The 27,746-nt window shown below is 42.5% G+C and overlaps 1 protein-coding gene across 1 annotated transcript in view; it reads left to right on the top strand.

The window, feature by feature from the left end:
* The first annotated feature begins 3,715 nt into the window (after window positions 1–3,715).
* The window catches only part of LOC115506862 (40S ribosomal protein S27-like), a 42,666-nt gene continuing 18,635 nt past the window's right edge, over window positions 3,716–27,746 (top strand). Inside the window, 1 exon segment of the mRNA XM_030304836.1 lies at window positions 3,716–3,851. Coding sequence (XP_030160696.1) covers window positions 3,716–3,851 — 136 coding nt within the window.

The following is a 27,746-nucleotide window of genomic DNA, read 5'->3' as shown; positions in this document are numbered from 1 at the left end:
CATAATATTTTGAAAAATCGTTCGTCCTGCCTGGTGGATTCGAGTTTCTGTTCCAGGGACCATTTTTTTATTATCTGTAGTGCTGTGAACAATCCACAATACGCCTCTGTAAGGCAAGTCTTACCTCTGTCTATGGCTAGCTTCTCAAAGGTATCTATTGTTACGTGTTCCTGCTCCTGGACTTCTCATCTTCCAGCTCTCATGGGCAAAATAAAAGGCAGCCTAATCTATTGTTTTTACCGGGTATAACCGGGTGATAGGGAGGAGAAGAAATGGAGTGTTCACTGAGCCACAGCTCCAAACCCTATTAACCCGGAATAACAGCCCGGCAAGGAACCTCAGGGGTTACCTGGTCCAACTCTCTTCATTTTATAGATGAAAGCCTAGACAGAGGACTTGCCCAGAGTCACACAGTGAGTTTGTAGTCGAGCTAGGGCTAGAATTGGGAGCTCACAGGCCAACCCTAAGAGACTCTTAAATACAGAAAACAAACTGAGGGCTGCTGGATGGGAGGTGGGGGGGGGGGGATGGGCTAACTGGGTGACGGGCATTAGGGAGGACACTTTTGGGGATGAGCACTGGGTTCATATGTAAGAGGTGAATCACTGGGTTCTACTCATGAAGCCAAGACTACACTGTACGTTAACTTGAATTCAAATATTTTTTAAAAGTACACACTGATTTTCTGCAGTTCACCTTCACAAGTGATTTCAGCACCATGCCTTTCAAAACAAAAATCACTTTCCATATTTCACACTCAATGTACCCACTCCCCAAAAGAATGGGCAAAATTGATTAGGAAAAGTATGCAGAAGAACAGTCCTCTTTTGTGATTTTTAGGCTTTGGATAACTACACACGCACGTCTACATATACTTGTGTGTGTGGGTGTGTGTGTGTGTGTGTGTGTGTGTGCATCTCATGTTAAGTGAGAAATAAGAAACCAAATGAGGTCTACAGAACAGGGCCATTTATATAAATTTAAAAATACAGGGGTGCCGGGGCAGCTCAGTCGGTTAAGCGTCCAACTGTCGATCTCAGCTAAAGTCTTGATCTCAGGGTCATGAGTTCAAGCCTCGCATGCAGCCTACTTAAAAAAAAAAATACATGCGCATAAAGTACGATGTGGCATTTTATAAAAACAAATAAGATGATACACACCAAATGCATTAGAATGGCTGTCTGTGGTAAGGGAAGGATAACAGAAGTGGAAAGCGGAGGGAAAAATAAAGTACATACATGCATACATACAAGAGCAGGGACGTTCAGGGCTAGGGGCGCTGGTGTGCAGTCAATGAGGTAGAGGGTGAAGTCAACCTTCAGACTTGGAAGTCTAACGAAACACAACCTCTTTCTGACTCTCACTCTGGGAAAGAGATCCAGTGAGGAATATTTGACTGTTCATTTTGTAGAAAGCAGATGACAAGCTTTAGAGACAAAATTGAAATGCTTATAGTGAGTAGGTGTATTTGAATCGTTCTGGACCTATCAGTTGCCTAGATGATATATGAGTAAATTACATTCCACTTGAGTGTGACTCCGGTGTCGGCCACCAATACCCAAGCAAAGGATTGTTTTGTTAAAATTTAGAAAGTTAAAGCTTTAACCAGCTACATGTGTGTATTTAATTCTTTTTTTAAAAATTTTTAACGTTTTATTTTTATTTATTTTTGAGACAGAGAGAGACAGAGCATGAACGGGGGAGGGGCAGAGAGCGAGGGAGACACAGAATCCAAAACAGGCTCCAGGCTCCGAGCTGTCAGCACAGAGCCTGACGCGGGGCTCAAACTCACGGACCGCGAGATCACGACCTGAGCCGAAATCGGAAGCTTAACCGACTGAGCCACCCAGGTGCCCCTGTGTGTATTTAATTTGATTGGGGAAGGAGGTTAGAGGCTTTTCTTCATTTTGCCAGTTTCTGCTTTCACTAATTTTAGTCTAATTTGGTCATTTGGGTCATGGTTTTCATTTTTGTTGTTGTTGTTGTTTCTTCCACTTGAGTGCTTGGCCACACTTCCGGTCCATATTGCATTAATAATGCGTTTCATTTTGAAGTTGTTAAATAGAGAACACGTTTCCATTACAAGAACATAATGGTGTAAACTTCCATTCTGGGTCTTGAAACATATCAGAAAGTGGAGGGTGGGAGGGAGGGGAAAGTGGGTGATGGGCATTGAGAAGGGCACCTGTTGGGATGAGCACCGGGTGTTGTATGGAAGCCAATCTGACAATAAATTTCATATTAAAAAAAAGAAACATCAGAAAATGTCTCATCATACTTCGTTAAATAAAAAAGTAAGCATCTTCCCTATGAGAAGACGCATCAATGCATTTCTCACTCTTATTCTAATAAGCAATGAAGTCTTATTGGCTAGCATTTGACCTCTCGGTGGTTGGGAGAGGACAGAGTAGAAACAGGACAAGAAGGTGGGGGCCCACCCTAGCTACATTTGCTTTTTTAATTGGATTTCTTATGGGCTGTGAGACAAGAAAGTGCACAAGAAAAGGAAGGATACATTGTGGTATAGTAGTTGTTAAGCACTGGGGCTTTGATGTCAAAAACTCTGGACTGGGTTCCAGCTCGTGTCGCTGCGTGATTCTGGGAAAGCTACCTAACCTCTCTGAGCCTCTGTACCAGTTAGATGAAGATAATAATTGTGCCTGAGGTTGCTATAGGGATGAGACGTTTACATAAAGCGCAATTCCTGATACATACTAAAGCACTCAATACATGATAGCTCTTGTAAATGTAAAAAATCTCTGCTATAAACCAACCAACAGGGTCCCAAAGTCAACCTTGTAAATTGTAGGGCTGCTTTATTATGAGGGTAAATGTAATGACTAGGTGATTTTATTTTATTTATTATTTTTAAGTTTTGAGAGAGAGAGAGAGAGCAAGAGCGGGGGAGAGGCAGAGAGGGAAGGAGAGAGAGAGAATCCCAGTCAGGCTCCAAACTGTCAGCGCAGAGCCCGATGCAGGGCTCGAGCTCATGAACCCGAGAGAGATCATGACCTGAGTTGAAATTGACAGTCCAGCACGTAACGGACCGAGCCACCCAGGAGTCCCACGAGGTGATTTTAGATAGCTGTCATAGGCCTCCATTTTCAGGAGTCCAGTTGCATTAGTAAAATTCATCTGGGTCCCAGGTAAAGCCTGGCAAGTCTTAGTGATGATTGTCCACTCCGTTTCCATACCGTTACGCATCTCTCAGTGCTTCTATGCCCACCTCGGAAAGATAATGCACCCCTAATTGAAAATGGAGCAGGGAGGGGTATGGAAGTCAATCACTGATTGAATTATATTCATGGCTATCGTGAGCGTTTGCCATAGTAATAGAAAAAGTAAAATGTTTTCTATATTGTAACTATTTCATTTTCATATCGTGTGGGTAAATACTAAATTTTTTTCTGTGTATCTATACATAGCTACCGTATCCATTTATGCCACTGTTGTGTTTGGCTTAGTGCTTCTAAGAGGGCCAGGACCTTTCTGTTACTTTTGATTTCTATAGCTCATCATAGGCCTTAAGTAATGGTGGCAATGCTTTTCGGTGCAGTCAGGAGGGCTATTAATAAATAAAATTGTTCCTTTCTCACCCTGGGGGTCAGAGTCTATAGCTTAAAAGATAGCTGTAGCTTTCTAATGTTTATAGGTTATTTGCAGTAAGACATCCTTATCCCCCAGCCACCGCACAAGATTTGTCAAGTTCGTTAAGATGTTTTTCATCGCCTTGGCTGGTCACCCGGGGTCAAAACAGAACAGAAACAAATTGACCCCATGCTGCAACAGGGAGACCCCTGTGGAGCTCCAGAGACAAGAAGAAGCCGCATATGCTGGGTCACATTTTAAAGGTAAGCTAACTAGATCTCAGTTGCTCCAAAGGTCTCCGTACAGACCAAAATGCCCTCCTACCAATGGGATCTCTCTAGGGCATCAGTGGAGCTCTCGTGCAACGACTACCAGCTCTTAGGTCGATTCAAACACACAGCAGTGTAACATCTTTGCATCTCAGGGACCGGCAGCACGTGCGGGCGCACACCAATGTGGCCGCTTTCGAGTTCAACTCATGCCGTTATTAGCAAATGATAAAGCACTGATACAGATGGGCGGCCCATTCGTCATGTTCCTCGGCGGCTTGTGTGAAAGTCTGCGACTTTACCACCCGCGTTAGCTGCTGCTCAGTCTCAATTCCTCTGTTACTTCCATCTCCTCCTTCTAAACTCAGCTTTGGAACTTGTCAGCATCTGAGGATCTGAGCTGAGTCAGAGGGTTTCCATTTTACAACAGGGAGTTCAGAAGGCCGAGGTGTGGCCTCAAGGTGTGGAGGCACATTTTTGTCTCATGAGGCTGGTGGAAGCATTCCCCCTGACTTATGGACCCAACACATACGTTGCTTCTTTCTTATATGCTTTTGGGCTTATACGAAAAGAGATTTATTGGTTGCCTATGTAGTTTTAATGAGATGTGGGACTTTAAAAAGCACACACACACACACACACAAGCTTATTTAGAATCCAACTATAATACCAGTTTGCTTTTTGGTTAAATGGACCCCTGTTGATCATGTAGATGAGGATAAAGATATGCTTTCCTTTTTATCATTTGAAAGGCTTTCTCCCAACCAAAGTACTTACAAACTATCCACCAGAAGTAGTTATTGAGAGCTCTCTAGGTAGGCCAGTAATCTGCATGCAGTATTTCACTCACCTCCCGCATATTGCAACGGTGAGGAACAAAGCCCAGTTCTCTAGAACTCACAGTCCATAAACCCTAAACAAAGTCCCACAAGCCTATAACTTGGACACACACATACTGCCTACATCTGGTGCTTATTAATGCTTGGTGCTTGATTCATTGAAAAAGCTTCACCTACCCTTTCCCTCTCCCTCGGTCTCTCCCTCATTCCGCGTTGAATTAGTGATGCACGAATACATTTTTAGGCAATTTTGTGTAAAAAAAAAAACATGTATAGCCTCTACGAATCCAAATCGAAATTACAATATTTAACATGGTGGGCGCTACTCAATTGTCAACAATATGTATGTAAACATATGCGTATCGACAATTTCATATTTCCTGTAAGCTCATAATATAAAGTCCTTCAACTTGATTCCTTGCTATAAACTGAGTATTGTCTCTGATCATGACTGGATGTACATTATTGGGGATGAAAAGCTGAGATAAGCAAAAGTGATGCTGTAATTCCCATCTGTAGCTATGAATTGGGAGGTTCGAGTGTAATTTTATTTCTGACAACAGGCATTCACATTGCAGTTACTCTGACCAGTTGAGCTGAAATACGGACAGGAGTCAAGGTCAGCAGGAAAAAAAAAATGGGTCTGGTATGCTGGTTGGCATTACCGAGAGGAAGAAAGGAAGGAAGGCAGGAAAGAGGGATGGAAAGAAGAGGAAAGGGAGGGAGGGAGGAAATTGTATATCATTCATTTGGCATTTATTATCGGTTGATTTATTTTAGTCAATTAGCTTTTCCTTTTTTTCTTGAGAATTTAATAGAATAGGTTAGTATTCTTTAAGAAATTCTTAAAGAAAAAAATCTTTAAGAAACACAGGAAACCTACGACCTACAATAGGAAATTACTAGCATTTTGCCATTTTGGCCTTATGTCTTTTAAATAAAAGAAATCAAACAATACAGGTGAAACTGAAGTACTCCTTGTCCCCATCCCCAATTCTCTTTTATTCCCTCCATCCACACATACACACTCTCTAGGGGCAGCCCACCTCATGACTTTAGTGGGCATCCTTCCTTTGTTATTTTGTTATAACACATTTACATGCCTATACGTGTACTTACAGAAAGTATAGAACATGTTCTTGGTTTTTTTTTCCAATATATGAAATTTATTGTCAAATTGGTTTCCATACAACACCCAGTGCTCATCCCAAAAGGTGCCCTCCTCCATACCCATCACCCACCCTCCCCTCCCTCCCACCCCCCTTACACCGGGGCGCCTGGGTGGCTCAGTCGGTTAAGCGTCCAACTTCCGCCCAGGTCATGATCTCGCGGTCCGTGAGTTCGAGCCCCGCCTCCAACTCTCTGCTGTCAGCGCAGAGCCTGCTTCGGACCCCTCTGTCTCCCTCTCTCCCTGCCCCTTCCCCCCACCGCGTGCACGCTGTCTCTCAAAAATAAAATATAAACATTTAAAAACAATAAACGCTTACATCGATGGCACGCACTACGTATTCTGCCACCTACTTCTCTCACACAAAGTGAGGAGGAACATCTAGACCTATCACGTATTCACTATTTGATGGTATTCTGTTGTTGGAAAAAAATAAACGTGTTATTGTTTTCTTACATTTCATTTTCTCCTGGTGGCCATGCCGGCAGATTTTATTTTTCTGTACAGCTTGCAGCGATTGCCCTCCCCTAGAATGTAAGCTCCACGGGAACAGGGATTTTTGTCTGCTTTGTTCAGGGATAGAACCCCAGTGCATAAAACAGTGGCAGGTATATAGCGGGCATTCACGAAATATGACTGAACGACACGATGAACGTTATTGCACTTGCCTCCTTGAACTCACGGATGAGAGCCTATCTTTGGTATATACCTAGGTCCAATACACAACCTATGTATGCAATTTGAGTTGCATTCGGTACTGCTTCCTAATTACACTCCAAATAGGCTATGTTCCTTTACGCTTCCCCAAGTAGTCCTTGTTCCTCACATTCTTACCAGGCTTCGGCATTATCGGATATTTTCTGGATGTCCTTTTTGCAATACAGATGGATTCTATAAATAGTTGCTTAATGAGGTTTTAATTTGCATTTGTTCAGTTACCAGTGTGGTGGAGCGTATTTTTATTTTTATTGGCCAATTACATTTTCCTTTTCTTTCTTTCTTTTTTTTTTCCTTTTTTAAATTGCTTTTATTTATTTTTGAGAGACAGGGAGAGACAGAGTGTGAGCAGGGACGGGGCAGAGAGAGAGGGAGACACAGAATCCGAGCTGTCAGCACAGAGCCCAAGGCGGGGCTCGAACTCACGAACTGCAAGACCAGGACCTGAGCCAAAGTCGGACGCTTAACCGACTGGGCCACTCAGGTGTCCCCATTTTCCTTTTCTTAAATTAAAAATATTAAATTAAAATAAATTTTTCAGGGGCGCCTGGGTGGCTCAGTCAGCTAAGCGTCCGATTCTCGGTTTCAGCTCAGGTCACGATCTCACGGTTTGTGGGATTGAGCCCCGCATCGGGCTCTGTGCTGAAAATGTAGAGCCTGCTTGGGATTCTCTCTCTCTCTCTCTCTCTCTCTGTCTGTCTCTCTTTCCCTTTCTCTCTCAAGATAAATAAATTTAAAATTTTTTAATAAAAAATAAATTTTTCAGCTTTATCGAGATATTAGAGACATATCACAGAGGTAATGGAAGGTGTAAAATGTGATGATTTGATACAGGTAGTTGTTGTGAAATGATTACCACAGTAGGGTTAATTAATACCTCCATCCTCTTACATAATTACCATTTTTTTTTTTTTTTTTTTGCTGTGATAACATCTAAGATCTACTCTCAACAACTTTCAGGTACATAATACAGTACTGTTAACTATAGTCACCATGCTGTATATCAGATTCACAGAACTTACGCATCTTGTAATGGAAAGTTGGTACCCTTTGACCAACATCTCCCCCCTTCCCCCCCCTCCCCCCCAGCCCCTGGTCACAACCATTCTACTCTGTATCGATGAGTTCAGCTTTTTTAGATTCCACACGTAAGTGAGATCACACAGGATTTGCCTTTCTCTGCCTGACTTATTTCACTTAGAATAAGGCTCTCAAGGCCCATCCAAGGTGTCACAAATAGTAGGATTTCTTTCTTTTTTATAGGTGAATTGTATTCCACTGTGTGTGTACATGCGCGTATATACGTGTGTGTGTGTGTGTGTGTGTGTGTGTGTATCACATTTTCTTTATCCACTTACCCAATGATGAACACTTGGGTTGTTTCCATGTCTTGACCACTGTAAATAATGTTGCAGTGAACATGGGGGCACAGATATCTATTCAGTACAGCGTTTTCATTTCCTTCACGTATATACCCAGAAGAAGGACTGCTAGATCATGTGGTAGTTCTATTTCTCGTGTTTTGAGGAACCACCATATTGTTTTCCATTCCCACCAACACTATACGGAGGTTCTCTTATCGCCACAGCTTCATCAAAGCTTGTTATCTCTTCGTGATAAAAGCCATTCGAACAGGGGCGAGGTGAAATCTCGTTGTAGTTTTATTTTCCTGCTTGCCCATTTTAGAGCTGCTTTGTTCAGGCCTACGCAGAGAACTCGAGAGTTTCATCGTGATCGCTGTATTCAGAATTCGTGCGATAAACTTTAACCTCAGCTCAACACGTGGAGTCCCGTGCCAACCCGAGCTTGTATTGTGATTCTCAGAACTAGGTGCGAACGGGGGGAGTCCTCTTAGAGTAAGGAGGCTCCCTTATGAGGTAAACATAGGGTGAGCCTACCTTTAGTAAGCCGAAATTTATGCTGCTCGGGCCTGAACAGCTATCACAGGTCCTCAGGTCATTATCTCACCTGGATCAGGTTTTAGAAAATTGTGAGGTTGCTCCCCATCTCTCCTAATGGAAAGGGGACAGATGGGACCAACACAGGCACACCGATAGAGATACAGGCAGACACTGACCCAGTCATTCTTCCATGTTTCCCACTGAAATAAAATCTTATCCATAGTCCAAGGTTATTTGGAACGCTGTCCTACTTCTCCCAACTACAAGTTTCTTCTGAACGCCCAAACACCTCTCTTTTCTTTGATTTATGACGGTGGATGGGCCCCCGACAAAATTCCAGCACAGGAAACATCATGGGCAAAGTCACAAGAGCCGACGTAAGCGTTGGATGGTGAGGAGATGAACAGACCATTTGGGCTGGAGCAGAGGCTTTCTGGCACGGAATTAGGGAGAATGTTCGCAAGGGATTCGGGTCAGCGTCTCCCCTAGAGCTTCGAACAAACCTTTGAAGACCAGTAGTTTTCCAACAATCAAAATTTAATGGGTAGTAGGTGCTCCAGGAAGAGGGAATAGCCAAGGCTTGTGGTTCAAAAACAAATGGGGCATAACTGAGGAAGAGCAAATAATCGTGTTCGGCTGGGGGTGGGGGGTGGGGGGCGGAAAGGCGCACCTGGAGAAGAGTAATAGAACATAAGCTCAGAGAATAGAGGGGGATTCTCTTGTGGAGATCTTTGAAAACGTGGCTGGGGATTTGGAGGCCAAATTAGGTGGAATCGTTTGGGGACACAGAAAGACACTGCCCCCGCCTTGTGCCCCCCCCCCGCCTTGTGACCTGAAACATCAGTGGTGTCTGTGGCAACGGAAAAGGATAAACACTGTGAGCCTGACGTCATTAGACACATATTAACACTAAATCCAGGGAACACTCCTTGCAACTTAAACAAGGTGGTTTTATGACCAATAGGAGGAAATGTGTCTTAACACAGCAAGAAGTACACACGTGGGGCGTATTATTGCAGTAGGATATGCAAAGAAAAAGAAAATAGAGATTCAGGGGTTACGGGTTTGTAACAGGCAGCCAGCTTCTGAAGAAGTCATTGAGGGAGAGCCGAATGTACCACACCAAAATATACCACGTATGCATATTATTTTGAACTCAAGTTATTGGAGAAACAGATATTGGGGGAAGGACGCTCTGGCCCTCCTTTGTTCCCCTGAGAGCAGGAAATAAACATCTCCCGGCGAGAAGGTATTCTCCCGACACCAGGAGGGTGGAAGGCATCCTTATCGCCAGAGATAGGGAATTCAAGGCCCACAAGGCTGTGTAAACAAACCTTGTTGGTTCCTCGCTAATTACCTACCCCAAGCCCAAACTTGTGTCTTGTCAATTCTCCGCAAATTGGTTCTTTTCTAAAATGTGTAAAATCTGGCTCTTTCGGTCACTTCTTTGAGTCTTAGACTTTTATGGGCTCCCGTAGGCACAGCATTAATCTACTGGACGCGCCAAAGAACCTTGAACTCACTCGTCTGCGAGGCCAGCTTGAACGGCAGGCTTGCGGGGCCCATGCTTCTGTCCTACCCTACGGTTTTCCTCCTTGTGGCAAGTGACACAAAAGACAGGCACAAGGGAACACAATGACCCTCTCCGGGAGGAAAGGGAGCAGGAGGAAACAAGAGTCCTTGTGACGCATCTTTACCGAAGTCACTATACCCAAATATTTTCTCTGGCTAATCTAAGTTTATTTATTTTTTTAATGTTTATTTTTGAGAGAGAGAGAGAGAGAGAAAGACAGAGACAGAGCACGAGCAGGGGAGGGGCAGAAAGAGAGGGAGACACAGAATCCGAAGCAGGCTCCGGGCTCTGAGCTGTCCGCACAGAGCCCGACGCGGGGCTCGAACCCACAGACCGCGAGATCATGACCTGAGCCGAAGCCGGACGCCTAACCGACTGAGCCACCCACGGGTCCCATCTCTGGCTAATCTAAATTTACAAAAAAGGAGAAAGTATGCTCACCACTCCTGCTTCCAACAGACGCTGCAGGTAGAGACGTGAGAGACCGACGTGGTTAAGAATTTTTATCTTCTGTGTGGTTTATGTATACAATGGAATACTACTTGCCAATGAGAAAGAACGAAATCCTGCCATTTGCAACAACGTGGATGGAACTGGAGGGTATTGTGTTCAGTGAAATAAGTCAGTCAGAGAAGGACAGAGATCCCATGTTTTCACTCATATGTGGAACTTGAGAAACTTAACAGAAGACCATGGGGAAAAAATGGTTTCAAACAGAGAGGGAGGCAAACCATAAGAGACTCCTAAATACAGAGAACAAACTGAGGGTTGATTGGCAGGGGGGAGGGGGGAAATGGGTGATGGGCATTGAGGAGGGCGCTTGTTGGGATGAGCACTGGGTGTTGTACGTAAGCAATGAATCGCCGGAATCTACTCCCAATGCTGGCACGAAAACTGTAAAAGAGAAAAACTTTTCCCTTCTTTGCTTCTAGGTTCATTGGCCTTAAGTCCTCTCTTAATAGTATAAAAGACTAGAAAATAGACTCAGAACAAAAACCAAAGCCCACGTGGAACATAGATCCCCCTCCTTAAATCCAGGCCCATTTCCTCCGTAAATTCCCATGGCTCCCAAACTCCTCGACCTTCCCCAGAAAATTTCCTTGAACACCCAGCTGCCGGCTTTAGCTTCCCTCTCCCTCCAAGATTTGCGGGGGTTCACTTCAATTTACTCTTACAAGATTTACTCCAGCCTGATCTCCAGGCCCAGAGGGTACCGGCTACTCGCGTAAATGCTGAAAGCCAGGGATTAAATTTAGCGGAAGCACCCAGGACTGACCGTAACGCTTGGTCAACTTCGGGTCTTCCAATGCAATGTCCTTTAGGGATGAATCTCGGACCCCCCCCCCCCCCCCCCGCCCACCACAGAGCATTCATGGTCCCTGGACACCAACAGGTCTTTGCAATTATAAAAGCCTTTGACCTCCACATGGGGAAGATCCTACCACACTTAGAGAGAAATTAGAAAGATCGGTGGCCACTCACATCCCAATTTACGGGGACTTTAGCTGACTGCTGAGTGACATTCTTCCCAACCCATGATTATACTATAGCTAACAGACAAGGCAGATATCTCCCTAGGAAAAAAAAAATAAAAAACAAGGGGTGCCTGAGTGGCTCAGTCAGTTAAGCGTTTGACTCTTGATTTCGGCTCAGGTCGTGATCTCACGGTTCACGTGCCCAAACCCCACTCCGGGCTCTGCCCTGGCAGTGCCGAGCCTGCTTGGGATTCTTTCTCTCTCCCTCTCTCTCTGCCCCTCCCCCGCTTGCTCTGTACCTCTCCCTCAAAACAAATCTTTTCAGGGGCGCCTGGGTGGCGCAGTCGGTTAAGTGTCCGACTTCAGCCAGGTCACGATCTCACGGTCCGTGAGTTTGAGCCCCGCGTCGGGCTCTGGGCTGATGGCTCAGAGCCTGGAGCCTGTTTCCGATTCTGTGTCTCCCTCTCTCTCTGCCCCTCCCCCGTTCATGCTCTGTCTCTCTCTGTCCCAAAAGTAAATAAACGTTGAAAAAAAAATTAAAAAAAAAAAAATCTTTTCATTTCTACCCGAGCAGCACATTTTCTCCCCAACATAAAAGGCAAATTCAAAATCGTGCGCTCGGGTGGACCCGTAAGCCTCTAAGCATTACAATGGAACCGGCTACCCAGTGCTTTGAAGATGGTTTACAGGAGTGCAAGAAAAACAAAAAGAAAAACGAGTTCAAATCAACAACCCTTGATGTGCAGCTGGAAACTGTAGAGAAACATGAACATAACTGCTAGAGCAACTGAAAGTCCACTCAGCCCCTTTCTTATTTGCCTGCAGACCTTTAACAGATGTCGTAAAACTCAGGACATTTGCAGCACAATATTGTTCTGCACTTAAGACACGGAAAAATGTACACGGTAGTTGCCTTAAACTTCTGATAGTAGGCAGGTATGCCCCAAAACTCCAAGGAAAGACTTTTCTTCTTTTTCCGTAACTTGAAGATGTAAATCTTACCATGTCTTTAAATGTAAACACCCCAGGAATGAAAACTAAAACACTGCCCACTGTCACCTGAAACTGAAGGAAGGAAGAGGAGAAAGAGGCTTTTTAAAATGCAAACCACTGGGGCGCCCGGGTGGCTCAGTCTCTTAAACGTCCCTCCGTCCCTCCCCTCCGATGACTTCATCTGCTCAGGTCATGGTTTCCCCGGTCCGTGAGTTCAAGCCCCGCGTCGGGCTCTGTGCTGACAGCTCAGAGCCTGGAACCTGCTTCAGATTCTGTGTCTCCCTCTTTCTCTGCCTCTCCCCTTCTCATGCTGTCTCTCTCTGTCTCTCAAGAATAAATAAACGTTAAAAAAATTAAAATACAAACTACTACAAAGGCTCCCTTGCCCAAATCTAGTCTGAAGCCTCCACAAGGTTATTTGTTAAGGACAAATACGCATCTTAAAAGTCTTCTCCAAAAAGATGAGTAAAAATCTTTAACCATTCGAGCAGGTGACTGTAACTTGTTCCATCTGCCAGAGACAATAATTTATAAAGTAGTAAGTTTTATATTGTACCTGATTCATGGCTACAGGTTTTTTTTTTTCAACGTTTATTTATTTTTGGGACAGAGAGAGACAGAGCATGAACGGGCGAGGGGCAGAGAGAGAGGGAGACACAGAATCGGAAACAGGCTCCAGGCTCTGAGCCATCAGCCCAGAGCCCGACGCGGGGCTCGAACTCCCGGACCGCGAGATCGTGACCTGGCTGAAGTCGGACGCTTAACCGACTGCGCCACCCAGGCGCCCCATGGCTACAGTTTTCAAATGGAACCTAGAGGGTCTGTTTGTGCAGATCGTTCATATCGAATGTATCAGGATATATATGATATTTTTCTACCTCCAGATGGTATTAACCAAAATTAATTTGTAAAGAGCTCTATGTAATTAGCTTAAAGGCAAATAAGTGCTTATTGAATCAAGTATTTCTTGGGGCGCCTGGGTAGCTCAGTCAGTTAAGCATCCAATTTGGCTCAGGTCGTGATCTCGTGGTTCATGAGTTCAAGCCCCACATCACTAACCCTAACCCTAACCCTAACCCTGACCATACAGAGCCTGCTTGGGATTCTGTCTCCCTCTCTCTCTGGCCCTACCCCACTCTCCCTCTCTCTCCCTCTCTCAAAACAAATAAACTTTAAAAAAAAAAAAGGTATTTCTAAATCTCAGAGATACAAGAGAAACTAACCCAATGCTTTTTTTTTTAATTTCTGTGATCTGGAATCATTTTCAGTAAATAAAATCTAGTTTAAGTTTGTTGGTTTTAATGAATACAGTCATGTATTTAGAGTTACCAGCATTAAGTCAAATAAGGTCATGTTATCTCTGTTACAAAATCTGTCAGCTGGAAATGTAACAAAATAATGACTAACTGCTTTAATGTTTCATTAAATGTTCATGTGTGATCTAAGTATAATTGTTAAGAACAAGTGAATAAAAGAGACAGAAGTAGGATAGAGTCTTAGGTGAACTTTTTAGCAGTGATTGCTTTGTGATGTGTTTACTTAGTTTCCAAAATCTCTTTGGTGACATACATCCTTAGAGTTTTGCTAAGTTAAGTTAAATGATGGGAATTCATTAAATTTCTAGGTCATTTTCAAATAAGATAAAATATAGAAACATTGATTATTGAACATATCCAATTTTGGCTTCTTCTGAGAGAGAAACTAAAGATATTTGAATCAGATATGACAGTAAACATATCTGGTGCTGCATTTAAAAAAATCATACTGTGAGAAAGCGTAAGCTTCTAGAAATTATGAAATATATTAATCACTTTGCCAGTCTAGAGAATGTTGGTATAAGAGACAGTTCACAATTAGTTTTTACCAGAAATTAAGTTTGCTAAGGGATAAAAATGCTAATGTAGTTAATTAAAACTACTAGAAATAAGGGAAACAATCCTGAATACAAATAAAGTAGGATGTAATTTTGGCAAAGAAATGGTATGAGGTACGGAGACGCATTTTTCTTAAGAGAAAAGAAAGTAAATTTTGCCCTGAAATGAAGCTGGTTATTTCAGAATGGAAAAAAAGAAAATAAAGGACAAACTCTGGACACAGAAATTGGGGGAGAGAGAAAGAGGGAATTTTACCTTGTGTAATCAAGCTGGCTAAAAGTGAACTTTTCATAACAGTTTTAAAAATAAGTTTAAAATTTTTTTAAATAATAATAAGCTTTAATATCAATAGTGTACTCATGTAAAACTGAAACTTAATTTTGTTCTTTTGATTAAAGGACAAATTTTTTTTTGGACTCTTTTATTGATCTGCTCCTGATAAGAGATTGCAAAAGACTTTTTTTACCTTTTAAATAATCTACCTAGAAACAAAGATTCTGTGTTTTATCAAAATAATTTCCTGTGCTTCATGTTGTCTTTGTTAGCTCTTTGATTACTAAGGAAAACAGGGTGTTTTTTTTTTTTATTAAAAGAGATAAAGTCTTTTACAATTGCGTAACTTTCTGTATTTCCTGCAAAGTGTTTGTTAAACAAATGAGGATTATTTCACAGTGACCTATGATGCTAATAAAGTGTTTTAAAAACCTTTTTGATATTTTTGACAAACTTCTTACAATCAAATTCTAACTTTGGGGTTTTTCAGAGGGTCCTTGGACCATCTCAAAAGATTTGTTCTCTCCCTTTATAAAAAAGGACATTGAACTAAGTAGGCATATTTGATATGTTAAATTACATGGGAAGCCTTGCCAAGTAAGAAGTAATATTAAGCCTTCTTTATGTTGCATTTGTATAGGTGTATGTCATAAATGTTCCAGAAACTGAATGAAATTCTTAGAAATCGGATGTGCAGGTATAATGTTATCATTTGTAATTCTACTTATTATCTTGAAATGTGTGTCAGAGAAACAATTAAAGTTTCTTGTCAGTCACACATGTCATTTACAGACGGTTTTTGTTTTATTTTGTTGCTTTCGCAAAAGTGACCCCACAAAACTGCTTTATTTTCAGAGAGATTAATGGAAAGGACTCTGAGAAGTACTCTAGAATCCAGGTTTCTGATAACTTGAAGGTCATCAAACTGAACTGGGTAAGAATTTCCAGAACTAATGGATTATGATTTTTATGAACTTTGGTTTGAAACACTGCTTTTTAAAAACGTTTGCTTTTCCGGATTAAGGAAAAAGTTTTCTCTTTTCTCTTCAACTGTCTATAATTTACAACAACTTGGTAAATTATACCTTTGGAAGAAGAATTGAAACAATTCATTTCTTCCCTATTGAAGCAATTACTTCTTTCCCTACCTCGTGCCTCCAGAATTGGGAAACTCTTAGTGAGCATTGTTATTCTTTTTTTTTTTTTTTAATTTTTTTTCAACGTTTTTTATTTATTTTTGGGACAGAGAGAGACAGAGCATGAACAGGGGAGGGGCAGAGAGAGAGGGAGACACAGAATCGGAAACAGGCTCCAGGCTCCGAGCCATCAGCCCAGAGCCCGACGCGGGGCTCGAACTCCCGGACCGCGAGATCGTGACCTGGCTGAAGTCGGACGCTTAACCGACTGCGCCACCCAGGCGCCCCGAGCATTGTTATTCTTACGGCAATGTAGTTATTTGCATAAATTCAGTGAGATTCTGTTCTCATAACGAGCACAATTGGAAACATTGGTTATCTTACTAAAGCTTTGACTGGAATGTCATATTTGAGAGAGATGTACCTAAACTCAGCTTTAAGGAACTAAGGTTGACTTTATGGGTCCGATAAAGCCCCTTGGAAAAATCAGCCTAGTACCTTACTGATAAGTTTCCCAGGTGAGTAAGGAAGGTCACTTCCCAGCGGCCACAGGAACCTGAGGATACTTTAGGGGTCTCAAGAAGACAGGAACTGACCCAGATTTATAGGAATTGCAGTTGAAGTGTGAGAGTGAGTCCTTGGCTTGGCTTCCTAACCTTCAAGACGCTTTAAGAGCTCTATCTGAGATTCTTTATGAAAAGTTCCCACAGAGCAGGTTTAAAAGAGACTGCATAGTCAATCGCTATAATAACCAGACCAAGCTTATTAAAACCATACTGAATTTGAAGGGGCGCCTGGGTGGCGCAGTCGGTTAAGCGTCCGACTTCAGCCAGGTCACGATCTCGCGGTCCGGGAGTTCGAGCCCCGCGTCGGGCTCTGGGCTGATGGCTCGGAGCCTGGAGCCTGCTTCGGATTCTGTGTCTCCCTCTCTCTCTGCCCCTCCCCCGCTCTGTCTCTCTCTGTCCCAAAAATAAATAAACGTTGAAAAAAAAAATTAAAAAAAAAACAAAAAACTATACTGAATTTGCAAACGAATTAGTCTTGCTGTGGTTATAGTTGATAGAAGTGGGGAACGATTTGGTTTTGTTTTCTACCATAAACTAACTGGATCCTGAGTTCTTTTAGTTCTTCTGATATTTCGCTGTAACTCCCCAGACTAATGTCTCCAATGTTCTCCCACTTTTCTGATTTGGAATCGTCGGGAACTAAAACTGCCCCTTTCCAGAAGCCATGCAAGCTAAAATGTGACAACGTGATATATACTTGAGAGAAACCAACACAATAGTCCATATGTGGACAATCTTCATGCCTGTTGCTACGTAGCCACTCAGGAAGATCACCTGGGAAATTCACACCTCAAACCAGGAAAACCTGTCAGATTGCCACTTCCTGCCCTCAGTCCATTTAAAAATGCTTCTAGCCGGCCACCTAGTAGGAATCTCCTCGACCGGCTGCCTTCAGAACTCAGAAACTAGAATTATAGTCTGCTCCCATCATTAACCATTGTTTTTCTTTTGTTTCCATAGAAATGCCTCTTATTAAATGCCTGATTGTTTGCACACTACAGGCCTCGCTTGGGGATCCCACCTGCATTACCGCATCCTAAAATGAGACCAAATGGAACAAGAGACCAGCTCAATAATATGGAACAATCTACCAACTCAATTTCTGGATAGTGAAACTTCTTTGGGAAGTTTCAAAAGCTGGACCGAGGGACACTGGCAGATGCCACCCCAAAACACAACACTTTGGCATATCGATTATTTTGAATTACAGTTACTTGAGAGACACCCAGTACAAGAGAGATATTCTGATTCCCCTCTGTCCTCCTGAAAACAAGAAACAGATCTCCCTTGTGAATGTATCCTCCCTGTACCAGGAGGGTACAAGGCATCCTTATCACCAGAGATAAGGAATTCAAGGCAAAAAAGGCTGTATAAACAAACCTTGTTAATTCCTCACTAATTTACTACAACAAGCCAAAACTTATTTATCTTATCAATTCTTCACACGTTTATCGTTTCTTTGTCTAAAAGATATAAAAGGTGATTGCTGTGGTCACTTTTCTGAGCCTCGTATCTTAGGGCTCCCGTAGGTACAAAAGCAAATTTGTTTTTCTCCTGTTGGTCAGTTTTATGTCAACTTAATTATTAGGTTAGCACCTAGAAGGGGGGAAGGGAAAAGTTTTCCTCTCCTATAGCATAAGGCCGACAGTTATTATATGTTCCCACCAAATCCATGGCAACCTCAGGTAAATCCATGAATGAATGGGATATAAGGAGGCCTTGAGATGAGAAAGGGTTAAGAGGACCCGGAAGCAGATGAGAATCGAAAAATCAAGGAATAGATAGTTGCAACAGGGCACAGACAAGAATGGATCCAGAAATACGTTGTCACTAGAAGAGCAGGAAACTAGCTTCAGGAGAAGTCAAAGGAGAACAGCAATCAATCCAGCAAATCCCAACATTGACAACAGAATCAGGGGGAAATGTAGCAGGGAATCAGCAGGAGTTTAAAAAAAAAAAAAACAAAAAACCCACAGAAAATTTGAGGAAGTCACTTCATAGCGCTGTTTCCAGTGAGAGTCTTGAGACAAATAATATTCCAATTCTCTGACGGCTCGGAGCCTGGAGCCTGCTTCTGATTCTGTGTCTCCCTCTCTCTCTCTCTCTCTCTCTGCCCCTCCCCTGCTCACGCTCTGTCACTCTCTCTCAAAAATAAATAATGAAAACATCTAAAAGTTTTGAATCAATGATAATAATACCGTAATTCTCCTCTTTCTTTTTTTTTTTTTTTTTAATTTTTTTTCAACGTTTTTTATTTATTTTTGGGACAGAGAGAGACAGAGCATGAACGGGGGAGGGGCAGAGAGAGAGGGAGACACAGAATCGGAAACAGGCCCCAGGCTCCGAGCCATCAGCCCGGAGCCCGACGCGGGGCTCGAACTCCCGGAGCGCGAGATCGCGACCCGGCTGAAGTCGGACGCTCAACCGACTGCGCCACCCGGGCGCCCCATCCTCTTTCTTAGGCAAAGAATATAAAAACCTTTGAAAACGTGACTTGGTCACCAAGGGCAACATGTTTCTTCTGCGGGGTGTGGGGAAGGAGAGAGGGCTAAGTCTCAGATATCTGTTCGCTCGCGAATGTAGATACATACACGAGCTGCTTTTGTCCTCCCTCGAAGACTGTCTTCCTGGATTAGCAGCCATCTGCCAGCTTCAAAGCAATGGTTCTGACATATACTGAGAAAGAACGGGTTAGCAGAAGGAGGATTAATCTGGAAGAGGTCTAGGAAAAGGAACCAAAAGAGGGATCTCCAACACCGTCCAATGCAGACACAGCCAGAACCAGAAGGCTCAAGTTTTTGGGTCCTTATTGTCGTCCCATCCCTGCCAAGGTGATAGAAGCACAGATTTCCAGTTAGGTGCTACCAAGCCATTAGGATCACTCAGCTAACCCCTCCTCCTCTGTTGTTGCTCTCACTCTGATAAAAGCTACGTTATCAGAAGAGGCCTCGTCAAGCTATCTACCTAAATAGCAACTCTCCAAAAGGGTACTCTCTGTCCCTTGTGCTGCTTTATTTTTCTTTATAGTACTTTCCGTTGTCACTTGTTGACTCTCTCTAACTGCTAGAACGTAAGGTCTATCGGGGCAAGAATTCCTGTCTGTTTGTTCACTGTTAAATCTCAAGCACCTTGAACAGTGCCTCTAACGTTAAAAGATGCTTCATTAATATCTCTTGGGTGTATGAATGAATGAATGAATGAATGAATGTCATCAGGAGCCATAGGAAAGAGTGAAAATTATCTTACAGTTCTTAAAATCAGTGGCAGACTAGGAAAATAGAAGGTCTGTGGGTGGGCATATAGTGGCAACTCCTATGTCCTCCCGCTCTAAATCAGCAGATCTCAATCCTCTTTCTACCAGAATGCACTTGACAAATGAGCAATAGATCTCATGGGCAATACCCAGTTCCCTGTTAGTTCATCCCTTTCTCACGTACTTCTCATCTACTCAAGAAAGTATATCAAGATACAAGTGACGGGGCGCAGCAAAAGAGACGATTAACAGAGTAAAAAGGAGACTTACAGAATGGGACAAAATATTTGCAAACTATGTATCTGATGAGGAGCTGATATCCAGAACATATAAAGAACACCTACAACCCAACAACAACAACAATGAAATCCAGTTTAAAAATGGACAAATGGGGGCGCCTGGGTGGCTCAATCAGTTAAGCGTCCGGCTTCGGCTCAGGTCATGATCTCGCGGTTCGTGAGTTCGAGCCCCGCGTCGGGCTCTCTGCTGTCAGCACAGAGCCTGCTTGGGATCCTTGGTCTCCCTCTCTCTCTTCCCCTCTCCTGCCCTCTCACTCTCTCTCAAAAATGAACACACATTAAAAAAATTTTAAATGGACAAATGACTTAAATAGACATTTCTCCAAAGAAAATATACAAATGTACAACAAGCATATGAAAAGAGCTCACCATCATTAATCATCAGGGGAGTGTAAATTAAACCACAATGAGATATCATCTTAAACCCACTAAGATAGCTACTATTTTTTTTTTAATTTTTAAAATTTTTTTTAGCATTTATTTATTTTTAAGAGACAAAGTGAGACAGAGCATGAGTGGGGGAGGGGCAGAGTGAGAGGGAGACACAGAATCTGAAGCAGGTGCCAAGCTCTGAGCTGTCAGCCCAGAGCCTCACGAACCGTGAGATCATGACCTGAGCCAAAGTCGGACGCTTAACCAACTGAGCCACCCAGGTGCCCCAGCTACTTTTTTTTTTTTTTTTTTTTTTTTTTTTTTTAGAAATGAAAATAACAAGTGTTGGCAAGGATGTTGAGAACCTTACACGCTGTTGGTTGCATTGTACATTGGTGCAGCTGCTATGGAAAATCGTACGGAAGTTCATTTAAAAATTAGAAATAGAACTATCGTATGATCCAGAGATCCCATTTCTAGATATGTATCAAAAAAGAATTGAAGGGGCACCTGGGTGGCTCAGTCGGTTAAGCATCCAACTCTTGATCTCAGCTCAGGTCATGATCCCACAGTTTGCGGGATTGAGCCCCACATTGGGCTCTATGCTGACAGCACGGAACCTGCTTGGGATTCTCTCTCCCCCCCATCTCTGGCCCTCCCCTGCTCTCTCTCTCTCTCTCAAAATAAATAAACAAACGTTTTTTTTAAAAAAGAACTGAAAACATGGTCTTTTCATCGCATCATTATTCATAGTAGAAGAAAAGTAGAAGTAAACCAAATGTCCATCAACAGAGGAATGGATAAGGAAAATGTAGTATATGTATACACTATGGAACAGTATTCAGCCTTACAAAAAGAAAGAAATCCTGTCATGGGGCGCCTGGGTGGCTCAGTCGGTTGGGCGTCTGACTTCGGCTCAGGTCATGATCTCGCGGTTTGTGAGTTCGAGCCCCGCGTCGGTCTCTGTGCTGACAGCTCGGAGCCTGGAGCCTGCTTCGGATTCTGCGTCTCCCTCTCTGTCTGCCCCTCCCCTGCTCATGCTCTGTGTCTCTCTGTCTCTCAATAATAAATAAATGTTAAAAAAAAATTTTTTTTAAATGGTTAAGATGGTAAATTTTGGGTTACGTGTTTTCAGCACAACAACAAAAAAATACAAGTGAGGGAAAGGATGTTCTTACAGGAGCAGTTTTGAACCTGCTGTAAATTAGTTCTTAAGAAAATCATCGCCTATACGATCTCATGTATATGCGGGATGGGAAAAGTAAAGCAAACAAAAAGCAAGCTCATCGATACAGAGAACAGACTAGTAGTTGCCAGAAGGGGAAAGGGGGGTGAAGCGGGTGAAATAAGTCAAAAGGTGCAAGTGTCCAGTCATAAAATAAGTAAGTCAAAAGGATGTAACATACAGCATGGTGAGGACAGGTACAAACACTGTATTGAATATTTGAAAGTTGCTGAGAGAGTCCATCTTCAAAGTCTTTATCACACAGGAAAAAAAGGGGGAAAAAATGCAACCACGTATGGTGACGGACATTAACCGGACTTGGGGTAATCATTTTGCAACATACGAATATGGAATCAGTATGTGGTACGCCTGAGGTTAATGCAATGTTCTATGTCAATTATACTGCAGTTAAAAGAAAGAAAGATAGGTCCACAGACCCCGTCCTACTCCCCGCCTTGGTAGACTCTGGCCCTATACTTTTGGGCCAAGAATCTCTAGCTGCTGACCCAGATCAGTAACATAAACTTCGGTTGAACTGAGAACGACATCCACGGAGAGCTTTCAGGAGATGGATTCTGAGGCCACTTTTCCTGTGAAAGGGAGGAAAAACCGTGAAACAGCAGAAGGTGGAAATAGTGGGAGTTCTCAAGCTCAAACCATAGAAAAACTTTCCATCATCCAGGGTTTTCTGTACCCAGTGCTTTGTGTGGAACGGATGCAGATGGTTTTAACCTATTCACGGCGATCTTTTCCAAAAACTTAATTCCCAAGAGAAAAAAAAAAAAACACTCCCAAACTTCACAGATTTAACCAGATTCAGCAATAAGTGATTAGAGTTAATGTTCCACAGTGGTTTCTAACACCCGTGTATTACCTCTGCTCTAAAACACCCAACCAGCTTGGTCAGATGAGAGTTATATCCAATATCTCTGGAAACAGAGAAAACATCACCTGAGAATAAGATCGCAGCCATTCAGCATGTTTATCTTTGGGGTTTTATTATTATTATTATTATTATTATTATTAAACGTACAGAGTCACAAGTAGTATTTGGCACTAATTGTGTTTGGTTTGCAATTTTCTTTCCAGAGATAAAATCCCTAGAGGAATTGAATTTCTGACATTATAATAAAATGCCTTTACTAGGAACATTAGATGAGGTTTTTTGTTTTTTTTTTTTTGGTGAGAATTTTTTTATTTGCCCTCTTAGAACTCATGGCATTTCACGATGAGTTTTATATGTATTTTTAAAAACCTCTTAAAGGCATATCTTGAGTTTGGGGGTTTAGCTTCGTGGAAGCAATGCTTCCCTTTTCCTGGATTAAAAGTGGAAACCTGTTCTTGGCAAGATTTCAGCATCTTTTCTCCATCCAACGGGAATTTTCAATAATGAAGTTTGAATGTATAATGAGAGCCAATCACTCTCTGTGTCTCTAATCTGATTTGGCATAAGTACCATTACAGCTCATGGTGGATATGCTTCTGGAAAAGTGCACATAAGACTGACTAAGAATTCTGGAATATGTGGCTTACACACTGAGACGTGCTGTATTCTCGGATTTATGGGCTGACTTATTGTTTCGATATGCGCCTAAAGCTCCCTAACCAAGACTGCATCTGGGTAGAGACGCCAACAAATGGAAGAACATTCGGACAGTAACTAGGCATTTTCACATTTGCTAAACAGGTCTCAAAGAGCCACTCATTCCTGCCAGCTATATTATAGGTTGGCCTCTCTGAGGCTAATTTGAGAATTAGTGTAGAAAGTCTTTTTTTTTCCCTGTTTTTAAATGTTTTATTTAGTTTTGAGAGAGACAGAGTGCAAGCAGGGGAGGGGCGGAGGGAGAGGGAGGGAGACACAGAATCCAAAGCAGGCTCCAGGCTCCGAGCCGTCAGCGGGGCTGGAACTCACGGACCGCGAGATTATGACCTGAGCTGAAGTCGGATGCTTAACCGAGTCACCCAGGCGCCCTAGTGTAGAAAGTCTTAAGCTAGGCCCTTCGTGTTTAGGAAGCCCATTTAAATTTCCATAAGCACTCTGAAATGAGGCCAAAAAAACAAAAACAAAAAAAAAATTTTAATTAGAAATAGTTTAATTAGATTTTATCAGACACTCACCACCACCAGAAATACACATGCCTCTCACTTGAGATAGAAGCTGTGACAACTCTGGTGGTGCAAAGTCCCCTGTTTGGTGTGAGAAGATTCTTAATGCACTGAGAGGCTGGGCAGTGTAATGACAGCAAGCATAGTCACGTGTCCTCATGGAGACTTGAGCCCCTTCTTGTGCGTGTCGCCATGGGAAATGTACATGACCTCTCTGAGCCACACCGTTTCCTCCCTCTAAAACTGGGAGGCAATACTCCGTCTCCAATAAAATTGTTCTAACGATTTCTAGTGTGGGACACCAAGCGCCCCAGGCAGTAGCTAACATATAGCAGAAGCTTAGTAACTGGTGCCCCTAACCCAGTTTGAAATGGCAGTGTGGCAAACGTTTGAGGAAGAAAACGAGAGGAGGGAAGAAATTGTTTTCCCTTGGCCAAACGCTTGGTCCGTGGTTTCAGATTAAACAGGCGGAGATAACTCTGGCTATTAAAATGCAATCTCTTTCCGTAATCGGTTAGAAACAAAAAAGTGTTTCCCTCCTTAGGCAAATACGAGGCTCTTATAAAAACTTTATTTTAGATCAACAGATGACTTGGCAGCACTGATTTCTTTGAAGTTCCGTCCAAATGAATTACCATCGGAGCAGCCTACATCACATGCTATGAGAAAACATACCCACCGAAACAATAAGAGGGGGTACTTTTCCATTTTGTAACACGTTTACGATTGACATTTTCACATATTCCCAGCTACTTACTCTCCTTGCTTCAGTTTTTTGTTTGTTTTGTGTGAGGGAGAGGGTGCAAGTGAGCGAGGGGCAGACGGAGAGAGGGCGAGAGAGAAGCAGGGCTCATGTTCTACCCGAAGCGGGGCTCAAGTTCACCCCGAGCGGGGCTCAAGTTCACCCGACGTAGGACTCGAACTCGCAAACTGTGAGATCACGACCCGAGCCGAAGTCGGAGGCTTAACGACTGAGCCACCCAGGCGCCCTCCTCGCTTCAGGTTCAACCCTCCGTTGAAAGAAGATCGTGTGAACCATCCACAGCAGGCCTGCTTAGAGGAATGGTGCTGGAGTTTCAGTTACAAAAGGCTGGAGTCAGATCAGGGTTATCCTGGCGACACCCAGGAGTAGAAGGAACCGTAGAGTGAGTATGAGTCAGACTTCTTCAAGAGCTCTGAGCCTGAGTCAGAGGCAGGCAAGATTGGTAAGTCCAGGCACTGAGAACGCGGGGAAATGCCAAGCATCAGCAGCCAGGAAAAGACTGAAATAAGATAGAAGTTCACGAGTGAATCGGAAAAAAAAAAAAAAAAAAATCTGGCCATTATTGTAAAGAAATAAAACCTCTTTTAAAATGGGGATACTTGATGAGCGTTGCTGACTTAAAGATACAGCACTGGGGTAGACACCGTCAGAAAAGTTTCCACTCTAAGACACTAGAAGGACTTTGGCCACAACGCCCACCTAGCCACGTGGTTAGCTCACCTAGTTAAATTAGGCTAACATAGATTTGAATTTTTTTTGCTTAACCGATAAACCATTTTCTTACGTTGCTATTGATTGAGCACACGTTGTATGACAGGAAAGTGGTACCCATTACCCCATTTGGTCCTTACCACAACCTGGGGTAGTTAGTATTATTCTCAGGAAAAGGAGGGTCAGAGAAGTTAACCCACTTGCCCAAGGTCAATGGGTACTAAGGGAGGAGCCGCGATTCGAGCCCAGGTTTGTCTGACTTCAGAACCCATGCTTTTAACTATTAGGTACAGTCAGTTTTTCTTTGATTCACAGGCTGAAAGCATAGCCCAGGGTGAGCTGGCTTACAAATATGTATCATTAGCCATAGCAGGATCTGAATGTGGGTGGCCCAGAGCAAATCCATCACCACCCAAGGGAAAAAACATAGCAATTAAGGCAAGGTCCTGATGATGGCCTTCTTGGGCACATGTCTTTTTGGCTGCCAAATTTCACAACACGAGGCCAACCCTAAATTGTCATTTAAAGATCTATTTAATTGGTAATTTGGAAGAGCAACCACCCAACATCCATTAAAAGCTGAGCGGAGAAAAACATATTTATTGAACTTTATGTGTATTTTTGTAAAGACACTGGACTTTCTGGGGGTTTTTTTTCTTCTTTTGTTTTAGTCTGTTTGTTTTCATTACTCGGTGTTCTCTTAAGCGTAGATTGGATAGATACCTCTCCCTGGTCTCACGATCAGGAATAGTGACCTTTTTTTTCCGGAAGCAGATTTTGTTTGTTTGTCTTGTTTTATTGCAAGTAGGTGATGGTGGGCATTTCAAATATCTCAGTGACTTTCAATCCTGATTACACATTAGAACTACCCGGGAAGGTTTTTGTAAATACCTTGGATCCAAGCCCCCGCTAAGAAAATTTTTGATATATTCTACCTAATTTGGGCCTGGGAATCAACATGTTAGGTCTCCCCAGGTGATTCTAATGCAGAGCCAGAGTTGAGAACCACCGATGCAGCTGATCAAATTTAGACTTTCCTTCTTCGAAAAAATATTTCGAAGGCTTGAAGTCAGAGCTGTGGTCCACGCATGGCCAGCAAGGACTCTGAGGGATGCGTTCTTTTTATTAAACTCATTCCTGGTTCTGTTTTATGTCTCACCCTTGTTTTCCCTTTTAGTTTCTCACCTACTAACTCGAGTTAGTTTCTTTAATGTCCCCAGAGTCTCTGTTTCAATGTAAACTATAAATTTCAGAATGTGTTAATGTATACAATCAAGCCATTGTATTGTAAATTCTGTTCCCAAGTTACTTTTTTATTGTCACATAACTGAAACATTAGTTTCAGGTATATGGCAGAGTGACGTGACATCGGTACACATTGTGAAGTAACACTGCAATAAGTCTCGTGACCGTCACCATAAAAAGTTAATACAATGTTATTAACTGTATTCCCCCTACTGTACATGACATGCCCATGGCTTATTTATTTTATAGGTGGAAGTTTGTGCTTTTTGATCCCCTTCACCCATCTCACCCCTCCCACCCCCTTCCCCTCGCAGCCACCAATCTGTTTGTATTTACGAGGTGGGGAGTTGGGGGTTGTTTTGTTTTGTTTGATTGTTTCGTTTTTGTAGATTACACACATAAGTGAAACCATGCACTATTTGTCTCTGTCTGATTTCCTTCACTTAGCATAACGGCAGCAAACTCCGTCCATGTTGTTGCAGATAGTAAGATCTCATTATTTTTATGGTTAGGAAATATTCCATTGGATATATAGACCACATCTTCTTTATCCATCAATGGACGCTTAGATTGTTTCCATATCTTGACTATTGTAAATAATGCTGCAGTGAACATAGAGGTGCATATACCTTTTCAAATTAATGTTTTTGTTTTTTTCAGATAGATGTCCAGTAGGGGAATTGCTAGTCATATGGCAGTTCTATTTTTAATTTTTTGAGGACACTTCATACTCCATAGTGGGTGCACCAATTTATATTCCCATCAATAGTGTAAAAGGGGTTCCCGTTTCCCTAAAACCTCTCCAACACTTGTTATTTCTTGTCTTTTTGATAGCCATTCTGACAGGTGTGAGGTGATATCTCATTGTGGTTTTCATTTGCATTTCTCCGAAAATTAGTGATGTTGAACATTTTTTCATGTGTCTGCGTGCCTTATTTGGGAAAACATCTATTCGGACGTTCTGCCCCTTTTTTAACTGGATTGTCAGAGGGTTTTGTTGGTTATTAAAATATCTTCACCCATTCATTTGTTGATGATTTCCTTCACGGTGCCTATTAGTTTGATGTAGTTCAGTGTGTTTATATTTGGTTTTGTTTTCCTTGACTTTGGAGTCAGATCCAAAAGAAACATCATGAAGACCTATGTCAATGAGCTTGCTGCCTATGTTTTCTTGTAGTATTAATGGCTCCAGGTCTTACGTTCAAGTCTTTAATCCATTTTGAGTTAATGTTTTTATATGGTGGAAGAAAGTGGTCCAGTTTCATTCTTTTGTGTGCTGCTGCCCAATTTTCCCAACACCATTTGTTGAAAAGACCATCCTTTTCCCATTGTATATCCTTGCCTCTTTTGTCATAAAATAATTGACCATGGATGCATGGGTTTCTTTCTGGGCTATTTAC

The sequence above is a fragment of the Lynx canadensis genome, chromosome X, assembly GCF_007474595.2.
Source record: "Lynx canadensis isolate LIC74 chromosome X, mLynCan4.pri.v2, whole genome shotgun sequence".
NCBI classification, from domain to species: Eukaryota; Metazoa; Chordata; class Mammalia; order Carnivora; family Felidae; genus Lynx; species Lynx canadensis.
Note: the sequence above shows the minus strand (reverse complement) of the source record. Positions and strands in the feature narration are given on the sequence as shown.